General features: G+C 47.3%; 1 protein-coding gene across 1 annotated transcript; it reads left to right on the top strand.

Annotated features, from left to right (window-relative positions):
* The first annotated feature begins 207 nt into the window (after positions 1-207).
* On the top strand, positions 208-14609 carry SARAF (store-operated calcium entry associated regulatory factor). Its single transcript, XM_007495595.3, has 6 exons — positions 208-562; positions 8195-8373; positions 8807-9248; positions 9873-10002; positions 12133-12284; positions 12551-14609. Exons 1-6 carry the CDS (start codon positions 430-432, stop codon positions 12574-12576), a joined length of 1062 nt encoding a protein of 353 aa, XP_007495657.1. The 5' UTR covers positions 208-429; the 3' UTR covers positions 12577-14609.
* The last annotated feature ends 1708 nt before the right edge of the window (positions 14610-16317 follow it).

Below are 16317 nucleotides of genomic sequence, written 5' to 3'. Positions count from 1 at the left end.
AAGTGATAGAGAAGAGGGGGTGCTTTGCCACCCTAAGAACGTGCCCGAATCCTTCCATTACTGGCCTCAGCCTGCCAAGAGGCTGCTCAGCTGGAGGGCGTTTACAGGTGCCGCGGGTAGCCGCGGAGATGGAGATCTCGTCTAGACCTCTTTCCTTTAGGATGCAAGCAGCGAGCTCAAGGGTGGGGCGTGGGCCCGGCGCAGGGGCGGGGCGTGAGCGCGATGCGCGGCCGTCTCAACCAATCAGTGGGCTATACGTGGCCGCACCCCAGTGCCGCAGGCAGCCCTGTCGGAGGCGAGCCTTGCGCGCTCCCCGAGTCTCTCCGCAGTCTGTCTGCTGCTGCGTTCTAGAGCGCCTACTGCTCCGGAACGTCCGAGCTCTCAGCTCTTCTGCGCGGCCTCAGCCGCTTCGATCCCTGCGCCGGCTACATGGCGCCCGCGGCCCCGGCCCTCGGCCGGGGTGGCGCCCCGCTCTGGGGGGGGCTCCGCTGCCTGTCTCTGCTCGGGGCGCTGCTGCTGCTGCTGCCCCGGCCCAGCCCGGCCCTCGCTTGGGACCAATCTGGTGAGCTCCCCTCCTCCAGCTCCGTCTCCTTTAGGGGCTCCTGTTGGGACCCCCAGGCGCCCCATCTCCTTTAGAGGTCCCTTCTGTAGAGGTTCCCGCATCGACCTCCTCCCGCCGCATTCTCAGCCACCTCTCTTTTAGGCGCCCCCATCGACCCCTTTTCCCAATATGCCCCCTTCATTACCACCTTCTTTCGACCTGCCTTTCATTCCTTTCGAGGTCCCCCCTCCGCCTCCCTCTTCACCTCCTCTTTTCTTGTAACTCCCCCCATTACTCCCCTCTTCCCTCTAGCTCGCCATCATCCTCTTTTTCCTCCCCCATCCCATGATGCTCTTTCTTATTGAGGCAGCCACATCCGTCTCCTCCTGAGACTTCTGCTTCTTCACCGCCCCTCCCTCTCCAGGGAGCCTCCATCACTCCTCCCGAGCCCCCCATCCCCATCATCACTCCCTCTTCTCGAAACCCACCCCTTGCCCTCCTCCTCCTCCTCCTGAACCTCCATCTCCCCCCCCCCCCGTCAGTTCTCCCCCTCCTCTTCTTTCTATCCTCCTTGCCTCAGCCTCCAACCCTCCTCTCTCATCGTCCCTGCCGTCCTTCTACTTCAGGCTGCCTCTCCTCTTTCTCCTCTATGTCGTCATCCCCCTTCACTGTCTGCTCCCCTCCCCCTGTTCTCTTCATCTTCTCTGTCGTCGTCATCCCCTTCCCCTCTAACATCCATCCTCCCCTTTGCCGTCATCCCTCTCCATTGTCTGTCTCCCTCCCCTCCTCTCTCCTTCCTCACAGCCGTCCTCCCCCTCCTTTGGCCATTCTCCTCCTTCCCTCTTTTTTCAGTCTCCTGACACCATCCATCCCCGTTCTCTCCTCTGAAGGCCTCCTCCCCTGTCGCCCAGCCATCCATCATCCATCCTCTGCCGTCCCCATCCTTTCACCCTCCTCTCCAATCCCCTCCTCTTCCTCCCTCCCACACTGCGGGTGAAGGGGGTGGGGTCTTTTTCTCTGCTGCCATAATGCGTATTATTCTGACCCTCCATATTTCTGCTCCGGGCCCCCAGTAACCCTTGAGCCTGGCCTGGTTTCGTCTCCAGGCTTTGTCTCCTTTGTTTACCTCATTTTTCCTGGCTGATGAAATTAGGCAGAAATTCTCTGATAAAGGAGGGAGCTGGGAAGATGAGAGAAGGGAGGGGCTGCCGGCAGGGCAGGGCAGGGCAGGGCAGGGCAGGGCGGGGACAGGGTCCCTGACTAGCCTGGGAGGCCCAACATATTTTATTTATCGAAGGTGGTTTTTATTTTTTTTAAGTGGCATTTCTTTCACCTGGTCCTGTGAGGTGGGTGAACCAAATCTCTTACAATGGAGGGAACAGACACGGCCAAGTTGTGTTAGCTTAGAGGCCAAGATTCATTGCCTTTGTATCCCTTTCTAGTGCAGAAACTTAATCTAAAGGCTTATTGGATTGGCTCTATTGATCCTCACCTAATTGAATGATAGTGGCACTCGTTTTAGAAACCTTAGGGAGGTTTTCTTTTTCTTTTTTAACTTATAACAGCACTGGAAAGTAGATACTATTCCATTTTATAGATGAGGAAACTGAGACAAGTGACTTTGATCAGGGTTGTGCAGCTAGGAATGTTTGAGGCAGGATTTGAACTCATTTGAATTTTGAATTTCCTTTTGATTTAAGTCTCAGTGCTGAATCTGATGGGCAAATGCACTTGATTTTCCTTTCTTTAATCCGTTCTCCAGGAAGCTGATAGAATATTCTTCCTACTTCAAACCCTCAATGGGGAAAAAAAAAATTCAATTGTAACTAGAATGAAATCCAATCAGTCATTCAACCAACAAGCATTTATTAAGTGTTTTCTATAAGCCAGACACTTAGTTAACCACCAGGATCACTCAGAAAAGAGCAAAAACTGCCCCAGTCCTCAGGGGACCTTTAGATGTCACTGACGTTGAAGGGAGGGTGATTATTTGTTTTTTCATAATGAATTATCACTACCCATTAAAGGATTATTAGGGATTCCTTGACTGTGCCTCTTTTTTCATACTTTTTGTGAGTGACCCTGGACCAGTGACCTCAATACTGTGTATTGGCTCCAAGGCAGAAGAGTGGTAAGGGCTAGGCAATGGGAGTTAAGTGACTTGCCCAGGGTCACACAGCTGGGAAGTATCTGAGGTCAGATTTGAACCCAAGACCTCCTGTCTCTAGGCCTGGCTCTCAATCCACTGAGCCACTCAGCTGCCTCCCCCCCCCCCCCTTTTTTAGATTTATTTTTATGTTTTTTAACTTTGCTGTTTTTATAAGATTTTTAGGTCATTTTCACTTGGGCTGCTTCAAGACAGATATTCTTCCTAGATAACAGCTTTATCTGGCCTGTCTGAGCCAGGGCTTTGGGATAACTTTCCACGGTCATTTTCTTCCTTGTATCTGGACCTCTTCCTCACCTGGTGGTCCAAAGATGGCCACCACTGGTGAGAAGCATATATAGGTCAGCCTTTAGAGAAGTCTTATGGGTAGCTGAGTGGGGGATGGCTCAAAGAGGGAGAGAACTTAAGGAAGGGAAGTGGTTCAGGCAGGAGATGCCAGTCTTAAACCAGGACTTTGGCTGGGTGAGCAGAGAAAAGGAGGTGGATAACGGAGGTTCCAAAAAATAGACACAAGATTTGCTAGCTGGGGAGTCCTTGAGTCATTGAGGTTGTGGAGGGTGACTTGTAAGCCTAGGTGATGTGTGACTGTTCAGGACTGGATAGTTTTGGGGGAAGATAATGAGTTCTCTTTTGCACACATTGAGTTTGTAGAGTCTTAGGACATCCAGGTGAAGATGCCCCCAGGAGGCAGTTGGTGGAATGCGACCAGCTCAGGAGAGAGGCTAGAGATATCTCCAGTTCCTTTAGCCATCCCTGGCTGCCCTTCTCTGAATATGCTCCAGCTGAGTCAAGCCCTTTAAAATGTGTGGTGTCCAGAGTGAGAATAGTTTCCTTGAGATATGAGGTCTTAATGTGGCTTTAGTCCAACGGGACAATCACCTTCTTCCCCACAGCTCTGCCCATGCTCCCATTTGTTGTATTAGCCACAACATCTCGAGCTTGCAGACCCTGAAACCCCATCTCTTCCAGAAGCACTATCCTTTATCTATGTCTCCCCCATCTTGTATTTGTGAAATTGATTTTTTATATGAGGTTAAGACTTTACATTGATCCCTCTTGAATTGAATCTTATTAGCTTTAGCCCAGTATTCTAACTGGTTAAGGGCCTTTTGGATTTGAATCTATTCTCAACTGTACTCCACTCGATATATATAGAGGACACCTTTCAATTTTCTTTCCCCAAATAGCGTGAGATCCTTTATCCAAAGCTTGCAATCCAGTCTGGTAATTTTGTCTCAAAAAGGAAGAAAGGTTAGTCTGGAATGACCTAGACTTGCTGACAATATCAGACTGGTTGTTTGGAATCAAACTGACATCTGCCCTTTTGTAATCTTGTGGAAGCTCTCCTGATTTCTGTGTTCTTCACTGACAGTAATTCAGCCATCATGACTGCTGCTCTTTCTGATCTAGGTGACTTAAATTCATCCAAGGCAGCTAGCTAGTTTCTTAACCATCTCTTTTTACTTATCTTGGGTACCTTTTCTTGGTTAGTCATTTTTGTTGTCATTTGCAGTGTCAAGGCCATATAAGAGTGGCTTTCTCTTGCCAGGTACAACACCTGGATTCCCTATTCCATTTCTTCTTTGATCCTCTCATTTTACTCAATATACCTAATTTTTTTTTCTTGTTGTCCTTAGCTTCCATTGCCCACCTCAGCACCTGTTGAGCTTTAGCATTCTTGACTTCGAATTAAGAGTTAGAATTCTAACCCTGAATCTAATCCTAATTCTAGTTCCATTTCTAGCCATCATGATGTTATTATGAAACCATGCTACACTCTTGTAGTATTACTTTCTGTTATCTTACCTTGATTACATCTCTTTTTGTTTCTTTAATATCTATATTGACTTGAGAGTTCCCTGTACATCCACATTATTCTCAGGCATATCTTAGTTTTACATGGTACAGTGGATAGAGCACTGGACTTGGATTCAAGAAGACCTGAGTTCAAATTCAGCCTCAGACATTTAAGGAGCCTTTTATGATCCTGGGCAAATCACTTAATGTCCTTTAGCTTTAGTTTCCTCAGCTATAAAATGAGGATAATATCTACCTCTAAGGATTGTGAGAGCCAAATGAGATTCAAGTGCTTTGTATACTTTAAAGTTTATATTTTCAAAAAATATATGCATACACATTCATATATGTATATGGTGGAGGGTGGAGGGGATATATAATTCTTCTTCTTCCTCCATTATTTTTGGTTGAAAGCCCTTATGAGTGGATTTGCAAAATATCTAGTAAATATATTCCTAGTAGTCTTTGCTAGGTGTGTTCCATCTCTGACCAGGAATCTGACAACCTCATATTTTAAGGGGGGGCATCCCAGACATCCGAAAATCGTTCCCAGGTGCCACTTTTTGGAAGCGCTCTCAATAGTCTTCTCATTTCAAATCCAGCACTTCATCATTCTGGAAATAGATGAGGCAGCTAGATAGCACAATGGATAGTCAGGTCCAACCTGGCCTCAGACACTTCCTAGCCTTTCTCAACTTCCTCATTTGTAAAACAGAGATTAGAATAGCAGCTCCCTCCCAGGTTGTTGGTTGGGTCAAATAATGTGATGTTTAAAATGCTTTGCCAACCTGTTACAGCCCTATGAGGTAGTAATTACTATGTGGAGATTCTTTTTAACCATAACCTCATTTATAGGAAGTTTAAAGAAATTTGCCTCCCTCATTTATGTGTCTATGTAATAAGCATTGTTATTTCCGTAGACTTCCAAGGTTTACAAAGTGCCTTCCTGAGGCTCAAGGGAAAATGAATTAGTCAGAAATTTACAGCTAGATGAGGAAATCATGATGTCCAGTGGCTCGTCCAGGTCTCACAGCCAATATGTGTCCCAAGTGGAACTTTTTAAAGAATCCGTTATGACCACAAGTGTCACCTACAAAAAACAAACAAAAAAAGCGTCTCCTACGTGCCAGGCATTATGCTAGGTGCTGGGGTTACCGAGGCAAAAATTGAAAGAGATTATCATAGGAGATTACCCACTAGAGGAGACATCATGGGCACCCAAGTATATGCCAGAAAACACCCAACAAAACACACCCATCTCAGTTTACAAAGAACAGAAAAAGAGCATTAGGCTTGAAAAAGAAAAGAGAAAAAGATGGTTATGTTCCCACAATATGTGCTAAAGCGTGAGTTTCTGCTATGTATGACCTATATGTTTTAAAGTGTGTATCACATTTCATGATGTAGTAGCAGGGCTGCCCTGCTTGTCTGCCCACTCCTACATTTCCTTCTCTCTGCTGGGCCATGTTGGAAAAGGTAAGTCCCAGTGGGCCCCCCCCCCCCCCCCAGGTCACTCCCTTTGAGATATTGTAGCCATTGTATGCAGTGTTTCAGATCTGCTTTCTTTACCCTGCATCAGTTCATGCAAGTCTTCCCAGGCTTCTTTGAATTTATCGCTCCTGTCATTTCTTGGTGGTACAGTAGTATCCCATTACATTCATATGCCACAATTTGGTCATCCATTCCCCAGTAGGTGAGGACCCACTTTGTTTCCAGTTCTTTGCTCTAACAGAAAGTTGCTGTAGATATTTTTGTATGGATGGGTTGCTTTACCTCTTTCCTTGGGGTGTGTCAGCCTAGTAGTGGAACTGAAATGTTGATGGGTCTGCACATTTTAGTGACTTGGGGCATATTCCAAATTAATTTCCAGAGTAGCTGAATGACATCACAGCCCCAGCAACATTGCGTCATTGTTCATGTTTTCCCAGAGCCCTTCCAGCAATCAGTCATTTTTGTTTTTGCCATCTTTGCCAATCTGATGGGCAAAAGGATGAACCTCAGCATTGCCCAAGTTTGCAATTCTCTCATTCTTAGTAACTTGAAGCATTTTCAAATGGCTTTGGATTTCTTCTTTTGAAATGGAATTATTATATTTGTTACATAACCCAAACTCCTACTGGAAGATTTTGATACAAAGATTAATATTTCCCCATCTGACCTTTTTCTTTCCTTATCCTATGTGAGTTCATTTTGTTTGTGCAGAAGCTTTTCAGTTTGATGTAACCAAAATTATTACTGTTTAAGTTGTTTTTTATTTCTGTTAAGGAACATTTTGTAATTGAATCTGTACAGGTCTTTTATGTGCTTTTGTTAGAGCGATGCTCAGATGTTTTATGTAATTTATAGTAATTTGAAATGGAACTTTCCTTTTTTTAAATTATTGCTTCTTGGATTTTGTTATTGAGCTACAAAAAATGCTGTTGATTTTGAAGGGTTTATTTTTGTAGCCTGTAACTTTGTTGAAGCTGTTTATTGTCCTAATGCTCTTTTTCTAGGACTGGGCCAGGCTTTCATATTCATTTCTCCATTCCTGGTTTTGCTTCTATCTTCTTTACATTTCTTTTAAAAATCTGCTGGTTGTTGAGTTCCCTGTGCATCCACATCTACCTCCACAGACAACTTTTTTTTTCTCATTAAAATTGTTTCCTTTTGTGCCTTCAGAATTTTATGCTTGAACCTCTCCCAGCCTTACTAGAGCTGACTTCCCCTAAGCCATTTTAATCCTTGGAATCCTACTTATCTTTCTTCTAAACCCTCTGAAATCTGCTTTGCCAAGGGAGTATTTCAGATTTTACCCAGATTTGCTTTCCCTCTGGATCCCAAACTCTAAGAGTAGAATGGCTACTTCACCAGAGTTCCCAGAATTTCCACCTCAGCAATCATTTATTTTTTGCTTCTTTTATTTTAAAGCTAAATTATTTTTCTCAATCCGTAAACATTTCTTTTCTTTTCTTTCTTCCTCTCACTTCTCTACTGGGAAAATAAAGGAAAAAAGAAAACCTTTGGGATGAATATAATTAAGCAAAACAAATTGCACTGGCTAGGGCCAGACAATGCCTCTGGGACAGTGAGTATTCCTTGTGCTTGCAAGAATTCCCAATTCTTTCCCAGTTGTTGGTTTTCACTGTTTCTGTACTTATATATAAATGGTTCTGCTCACTTCCCTCTACATTAATTCACACAGATCTTCCCAGGTTTCTCTGAAACGATCTTTTTATTTTGTCATTTCTTACAGGAAAATATTATTCCATTACCCTCAGAGAGCATAATTTGCACTTAGTTAGCTACTATTTAGGAACCACTTTTTAATCATACTTTGTAAGATGGCTCATAAGAACATTCTCTCCTGGGTGAGATGTTTTGTGTAAGGCCATAGGACCATGGCTTCGTGGTGGCATTTGCCAAGCCCTACTTGTAGTCCGACCCTGTGCCCAGATCTGGGGTTTCCAGCTGAAAGGAAGCCCGGAGGTCAGCTGGTCTGGCCCTATTGTCACCCTGTATTCCTTGGCTTCTCCCTTGAGAGGCCGGGCTTTGGACTTGATGCCTGTGAGTCGTCCATGAGCTTCATTTCAGCCTGATGACAGACCCTGGGCCATGGGAGCTCTGCTGCCTGCCGAGGGGGCCAGGAAGCCGCCCTGGGGGTCTCCGGCCCCTCCAGCATGCTGATGGGTGTCCCTTTTGTTCTGTAGAGAAAATTCTCCTCCGGGATATCCAGGCCCTGACCCTCCATCGAGACCGCTTCACCACTGCCCGGAGGACGGCCCCCATCCCTCAGCTGCAGTGCCTCGGAGGTTCTGCCGGCTGCCCCGCTCACATCCCGGAAATCGTGCAGTGTCGCAACAAGGGCTGGGACGGCTTTGATGTGCAGGTAAGAGCCCCGGGAGGGCCGGGAAGAGGGGAGACCGCCCAGAGGGAGCCTGTCGGGGATCTAGGCTGCCAGCAACTGGCCGATCACCTCCGGGCCGGAGCTTCCACGGAACAGAGGCAGAGCTGAGGTCTCCGAAAGGGGAATGACTTGTCCGGGGCATGCAGGGAGTCGTTTCATCCTCGTGACCACTGTGTCCAGCTTCTGGGGACGCGGAGTCCCTGCGGCCAGGAGGTCCTGGCTGAGTAACCCTGGGCAAGCCACGGAGCCTTTCGGTGGGATTCCGCCCCCGGAATCCCCGGCTCTGGCCCCCCCCAAAGGCAGGATAGGTGTGCTGTCTGCAGAATCTGGAGTGCGTGCGGGCTCCCTCTCACTGGGGGAAGGCTGGGAGGAAGGGAGGAACGCTGCAGGGCGTCTGCTCTTTGCCCCTCTGCAGTGGGAGTGCAAAGCCGAACTGGACACCTCGTACCGATTCGGCAAGACCGCCGTCAGCTGCGAAGGCTACGATTACCCCGACGACCCCTACGTGCTGCGGGGCTCCTGCGGCTTAGAATTCAACCTGGAGCTGACCGAGCAGGGCCGCAAGAAGTACAAAGATGCCGGCAGCAATGCCAACAGCCACGGCAACACCTATGGCTCCAATTACTTCCCTGGGTACGTTGAGAAGATGGATTCCCCCGTGCCCTCCAGCACCAGGGGCCTGTTGGCCGTCGTCATCCTGCTAGTGCTGGCCTTGGGCGTTTATAAGCTTTTCCTGAAAGCCCAGAACGAGGATCTCCCCCCGCCCTACACTGAGCATCCCCAGGACCACCAGAGGTTCTTCCAGGCGTCCCCACCCCCGCCTCCTCCTCCCCCAGGCTTCAAGTCCTATTTCACAGGTAGGTCTCTCGGGCTCCTTGCCCCAAGGGATGGCGTCCAGTGTCTCTTGTGAGTGGTGGCCGTTGTGTGTCCCGGGGAGGGGCTGGCCGGCACCGTCCCTCAGAGCTCGCGGCACGGGGTGGGGTCCCGGGCATTCGGAGTCCCCGGATCCCCGGATTAGGAGTGGGGCCGTTAGGAGGTTGAGGCCTTGGCCCTGGCTCCACGCGGCTGGTGGTGATCCTCACTTGTGAAGTGGGTGACGGGTAGCATCTTCTAGCAGTGCGTCTGCCATGCTGTGAAATGTAAGGAGAGCCTTGCCCAAACCCCTCGTTTTCCTGATCAAGAAGCCAAGGCCCAGCTTAAGCCCAGTTAGAGCGTCTGAGGGGCAGAGAATGGGAGCAGGCCCGGGGAGAACCAAGACACATTTTGTTTTACTTCCAAATTTTCCCTTCGGCCCCATATGCTCTAGAGAAAAGACACCTGGTTGGAAGTCAGAGGCCCTGGGCCCGAGGGCTGTTCAGGAGCCCAGCTCCTGGAGAGCTCATTTGGCAGCGGACTTTCACAAGGCCACCTCTCTAAGCTGGGGGGCAGCTGCCCTGGGCAGGGGGTGCTGGGCTAACCCTTTTCTTTGCTCTTTGTATTAGCATCAGGCACACCCGGATGGGGCTTTGGCAATTCTTTCACGGGTCCCCAAGCGTTTGGCCACTCTGGCCCAGGATTCTGGACTGGATTGGGGACTGGTGGCCTTTTAGGCTATTTGTTCGGGAACAACAGGTAAGCATTATCCACTGATGCCTCCCCTTCCCTTTGGGCTGTGACTTTGAGAATCTGTTTCAGGGTGTGGCTCCATCTGCGAAATTTGATGCTTTATTCTTCTACTTTCGTGAACATAACTGGAGAAAGAGCTGAGGATTTGGAATTAGCCAACTACTGTTGTGTGAGCTGGGCAAGGACTTTCCCTCTCTGGACCATCCAGGAGTCAAGATTTCCTCTTTTGTGCTTATTTTGGTGTTTTTGTATGGGATTTATTGACTTTATAATTTCCTTAATTGCATATTCAGTTCATTTATCGACTCTTTCTATTTTGTTAGTCTTTAACTGCTTTATCTACCTCCCAGAAATTTCTGTATATAACCTTGTCAGAAGCATCCTTTCACAATGATTATTTCTGGATTTGTTCTTTAATCCATTCATTGCTCACCCATATTGTTATAAGTCTCCACTTATGTCTGCCTTTTCTTTGTGCTTCATGTTTATTAATGACTTTTTTTTTGCCAAAATAAACACAAAAGAAGAAATGTTGATCCCTGGAAGAGAAGTAGACAAATTGGAAAATACAAAGACTATAGATCTTAGGAAACTAGAAACTGGTTACTTGGAAAGACTAATCAATATGTAAACCTTTAGCCAATCTGATTCTTTAAAAAAGGAGAGGGGAGGGAAATTTAAAAAAATTTAATGAATAAGGTTAAGCCAGAGAAAAAGACAAGAGAGGGAATTATCAGAATCTACTATTGTACCATTAAATATCCAAAAAAAATCAAAAGAAAGAGTTAGTTACAAAAATATTAAAAGAACATCTGACAGAGATTCTAAGTAATCCAATCTCAGAAAGGAAATTGACTAACTGTAAATGAACTAGCAAAAGGGAAAAAACCCATATGTGGTGCAAAAAAGATTTGCAGGAAAATTCTCAACCTTGTACAGAACAGCCAATGATTGAAGCACTCGGGTTACCTTTAAAAATTGAGAAAAACAACCCTCTCAAGTTCTCTCATGAGATAAATCTAATCCTATCACCTCAGTGACAGTGTGCTAGAGAATAATAACAACATGAATCTGTATTGCTTGGAAAATTTTATGAATTTCTGGCAAAAAGATGACAGTGATTTATGTATTTTTTTAAAATTCACTTTAAGTTGTACGTACGCATATCAGGTTTGCAAGGATGCTTCAGTGTGAGAGAATAATTGACATGATCATTAAAAAAAAACAAATGTCCAAAGCCCCATGATTGTATCCGTTGAAGCGGAAAAAGTAGATTTATTTAAGCTGTTAAACTTACAAACTATAGGCAGAGAAGGATCTTTCCACATAAGATTTAAAAACAAAAAACCAAGTCCTTACCTAGCATTCTGTCTAGTAGGGAAACAGTAGAAGTTTTCCCTGTAAATATAGGAATAAGGCAGGGACGCCTCCTTTTCCTGCTGCTCTTTGACAGTTCTAGAAATGCTGACAGTAGCAAAAGCCCAGAGAAGGAGATCAAAGGCATAAAGATAGGCAAAGAGGTGACTAGCAGATGCTGCCTTTACTTGCTTAAGTAGCTCATAATTGAGGCAGAGCTCGATGCAGGGCCTGGCACTTAGGAGAGCAGTTAATTGCGGCTGGTCAGCTTTAACAATAGTGTCACCTGAGCAGGAAGAGAAAAATGAGCCGTGGTGAGGGTCAGTAGGATGAGGCTCAGGAGTGGCCGGCCTGGGACCAGCCTCAAAAACAAGCCCAACAAATGGAAAAGAGAATTCTCCTTAAGGAGATCCCAAAGAACTTAAACACTGAAGGGACATTTTCCAGTAAAATAAAATGGCAGTACCCTCCAAAGTACTGAACAGATTTATGCTATGCCAGTAGGCTTGCTGGGCAGAGCTGTTACAGTCGGATGAAATAACAGTAACTGGAGAGGCTGCCCTTTGGAAGGGATCGCTGGGCTCCAGCACTGTTTGCCTCAGACTTTATTTCTGAACTTGCTCTTCAGTCAACACGGGATCAATCCCCTCACCCCCACCCCTGCCCAGTGATCACACGCCAACAGAAAGCAGGCTGTTTCTGAATGGGGCGGAGCCGGAGCCCAGCCGAGCCTCCCCAAGGGCTGGTGGGAAATCCATATTCTTCGTCCTTGCCTTCTAGGGCCACGCCCCTGTCGAACACTTGGACTCATCCTGCGTATCCTCCCCCGTACTTCAACACCTGGAACAATCCGGTGCCCCCATCCGCTGCCGCTAATTCCCGGAGCTCTGGGTCTTCCTCGGGCTCCAGCACGGGGACTAGGACCACGTCAGGTAAGTTAGGAGCCTGGACGTGGGCTTCCCCCAGGGGCTCCTCAGAGCACAGACCCTCTGTCTTGTCTGGAGCCCTGCATGGAAGTCTGGCCAACGGTGCCTTTGACTGAGGCGTTATGGGGTGCCTGTTGCCCCGCCCCATCGGGGGCTGACTTTGAAGCCTCTGGTCCTTTAGAAAATGCCCAGAACCACCATGGAGGGTTCTGAGCAGCGGAGCAGCCAAAGAGGTTGGGCTAAGCCTAATGGGATTTTTCTTCTCCTCCTAGGGTTTGCCACCACCAAAAGACGTTAAGAAGATGAGGCGGATGAATAAAACCTTCAGACGCAATTTCTTATTTTGGGGTCATTTTCTCTTTAAAAAGCTATGTACTAAGAACTGTGGGAAGAAAACCTCTGAGCATTTAGAGGTGGATGATTGCTTGTAACACTTTTTGGCATCAGTTCTGTAATATAGCTAAGAGTTGGTGGGCTGAACACATAGGTTTGCCGCCTTCGGCAAGTGGTTTTGGCAGCTTCAAAGGATTCGCACTGCCCTGGCCCCTTGAATGTCTGCCCTCCCTCTGCCTCTCTTTCTGTTCTGCATCCCTGCAGCCGAGGCGGCCGCGAAGCCCCGGGGGAGAAGTTCTTCTCCAGTCTGGTTTTCCTTTTGAGGGTCTGGTCTAAACAATAGATGGAAAATGGATCCCAAGACCCCAATCTCTCGTAAATACAGTTTTACTCCTTTTTGCCCTGCAGGGTTTGGTGATAGGGGGTAGGTTTTTCAAGCATTTCCCAAGCTTGTAGCTGACTAATTGGATTGAGTTTGTCTGTAGAAAGTGGAGCTTCTGGGCATGGTAGGGAATGGATGTCAAAGTGGGGAGACTGGGACAACAAGGGGTGCCTTTTAGAAGCTGAAGGAGTACTTTTTAGGGGAGCCCAGACTTGCTGGTAAATGGCCTGTCATTTGAAAGGATGAAACCCCTCCACTGGGGGAAGTGTGGTACCCCATTTGAGGTACCAAGAAGTGATTTAGGATTCCAATTTTTTTTCCTGGAAAATCTCTTTTTGACTTTTTTTTAACCCAAGTCCTGCCTTCTTCAGCTGTTTGTTCCCCATCATTTTGTCAAGACTTAAGTTTCTCAGGTCCCAGGCTTGGGGCTAAAGGTTCTTAAAAGGCTGGCAGTGATTCCACAGCCTCTGATAGTCCCTGTGCTTGTAGTCCTCTCTGGACTGGCCAAAGGGACAAAGGCATCAAACAGAAAGCACCTATTTCTATACTATCAGCAACTCAACTTCTAAAGGACCTTTCTCATTTCTAAAGCGTGGAGTGGAGGCGGGGGACTGGATAGATAGTTTAACTGGAATCATCTTGGCCTCATTGGCAGAACTGAAATCGAGAAGGGTCCTTGTTTTCCTGGTCAGATGAGCTTGTTTAGTCCCGGCCCCTCGCTCCTTCCTGAGTAGCAGGGAATGTGTGTTTGGTTTTCTTCTGTTGTTTTTAAGCACTGGTGATTTTGTTTAATGAGGCAGCTATTTTTCAGGTGAGAAGAGTCAGGAGTTAGTTTGGGGTCCATGGTGGGTTGGGTCTAGGGATGGTTTGCCTCAGAAGGTTCATGGTGGGTGTGGGTTAGGTCTAGGTACAGTTTGCTCCAGGAGGCCCATGGTGGGTTGGGTCCACGGATAGTTTGTGTCAGGAAGTGTGGTGGGGATCCCTGTCCTCGGAGGCCTTTAAGTAGAGTAGGGTTCTAGGCTGCTTGTAGGGTTGTACTAGGTTAGATGATGGCTGGGATCTAAGTGTTGAGATGCTGAGATTCACACATTAGGTCCTCTGCCCTCAGAAGCCCAGTCTTACTAATGCACCATCACTGTCTATGGCATTGTTAAGGAACTTTGAGGGTTCCAATCACTTTATCCTACTCTGTGGGCTGGCACTGTGCCAAGTGCCCTCCCTGAGCTTCCCTTCAGACAGGAAGCAGCTTGTACATAGCTTAAGAATGTAGCTGATGAGATGAGATGACTGTGAAGTAGTGGGGGGAGGGTTGGGTTGGGGGGAAGGGCACTGGCAAGGCTGGAGAGGCAAAGGGTGTCCAGGAAAGCTGGTATGCCCAGAAGGGAGTGCCAGAAGGGGTGGGGAGGAAGTGCTGCTAGGCACTGCTGACCTTCCTCTGAGGCCAAACTGATTGCCCTGGTGTCAAGGGTGTTTCAGATCGCTGATTGCCTTCTAAATACTTGCTGCTGTTGGTGCCCACAGCTGCTTGTGCTTGTTCTGTTTGTGTTGTGTTCTGTAAGACATATCTTTGCTCTTTTTCCCTTTCTTGAACTTCAATAAATTAAGCTTGGCCCCAACGGAAGTGTCTCTGGCTCCTTTGTTCTTTTCCTTGGGTGGGCCCTCCGTTCAACAAGACTGGCATCACCTAGAGGATCTTGTGGTTTCTGCTCCCCTTGTTTTAGGGTTTATGGCAGGGAGGCGGGAGTCCTCAATTTATCCTGGACTTGGAGTTGTAATGAATGTATCCTTAGAGGTTTAGCATTTAGAAGCTGAAGAGATTTATAGTCCTGGTCAGATGGGTGTGAGACAGCTGCCTTTCTAGGGGGGTTCCCCACTTGTAGCCACAAATGTCAATGCTCTGTGAGGTCCTGGAGAAGATACGCATTACCCTGAGCAAATCCGTGAGGTTCCGTGGGCCAGCAGCCCAGCTTTAAATCTGGTCCTCAGTTTCCCAAGTTGTACAGTTGAGGTGTGGCCTGTGGGCTTTTTGTGAAGGCAAATAATCTGTGGGCCTTGGAATGATAGAAGATGGTGTATTCCTACTAAAAGACTGACCTGTGACAATCATGGGATTGGCCCTGTTTTCCTGGGGACTGGGGTGGGAGAGGCTGGGACCAGGCAGCCCTGCTTGACTGACCCTCAGGATCCAAAAAGGGACCCCTCAGTACAGGGGCTGAGGGTTGAGACAGATCATTCCTACATTTCCTTCTGGAGTCACTGTAAGCAGCTAACCAACAGCACCCTATGAAGCAGATGTTGTCTAGGAAGACTATGGAATCTGGTGAGGCAGCCATGAATGTGGTCCCACAGAATGTTACTGAAAAATGCCATTAACTTATACTGAGTTGCTTACGATCTCGGAGAAGGGAGGGAGGAGAGAGCTTTGAACTCTGACTTTAGAAAACGAATGCTATAAATTGTTTTCACTAGTAATTGAGAAAGAGGAAAAACAGATTCAAGAAACAACCCACAATGCCACTGAGCTGATCTTGAGTGAGGGTCTGTCCACACAGGGACACGTGCTGGCTCATCTTTCAGACCCTAATCTAACTGTAGAGTTCCTCCAAGGCTTTGTCCTGGACCACCTTTTTCTTCATTCTCATTGGGTACCTCGTCAGCTTCCAGGGATCTCTGCAAATAAGTATGAAATCCATGTATCCAGTCAGCCTTTTCTCTGAGCTTCTCCAACTGCCTACCGCACATGTTGAATTGAATGTCCCTTGGACCTCTGAAACTCAACATGTCAAGCTCACTTCTCTTCTGAACTTCCCTCTTTGTGAGTGTCCCAGTGGGAAATCACCCTCACTTCCTCAGGCTCACTCACCTGACACTACATACTCCACTCAGCTGCCATGTTTTGTCTGGTCTCCACATCATTTCTTGGATCCCCTTCTCTCCAGTCAGATGAGCTTAGTTTAGGCCCTCATTACCTCTTGCCTAGATTACTCACAATCTAACTGGCCTCCATGCTTCCTGCCACCCCTTTTATTCATCCTGGTGTGATTCTTGCCGATACCTGTAACAGTCCCCACAGTGGCTCTTCTGGGCCTCATTACAGGTTGAGTTGTTGAGGGAGGGGACAGAACAACACTGGCTTTCTTTCCATCATTCTCATGACTGACCACTCTTCTCTGGTCATGCCCAAATTCGAAACCTATAGCAGGTTTTCTCTGGCTCACTTCAGAGATTGCAGTGCCATGATATTTGTAGCATGCCTAGAAGAACATTAAAGAAAAGCGTTCTTGGGCCAGGAACTAGCAAAGGCAATCCAGCTCATTTTCCTCT

This window comes from Monodelphis domestica, chromosome 6 (assembly GCF_027887165.1).
Source record: "Monodelphis domestica isolate mMonDom1 chromosome 6, mMonDom1.pri, whole genome shotgun sequence".
In the NCBI taxonomy this organism is placed as follows: domain Eukaryota; kingdom Metazoa; phylum Chordata; class Mammalia; order Didelphimorphia; family Didelphidae; genus Monodelphis; species Monodelphis domestica.
Note: the sequence above shows the minus strand (reverse complement) of the source record. Positions and strands in the feature narration are given on the sequence as shown.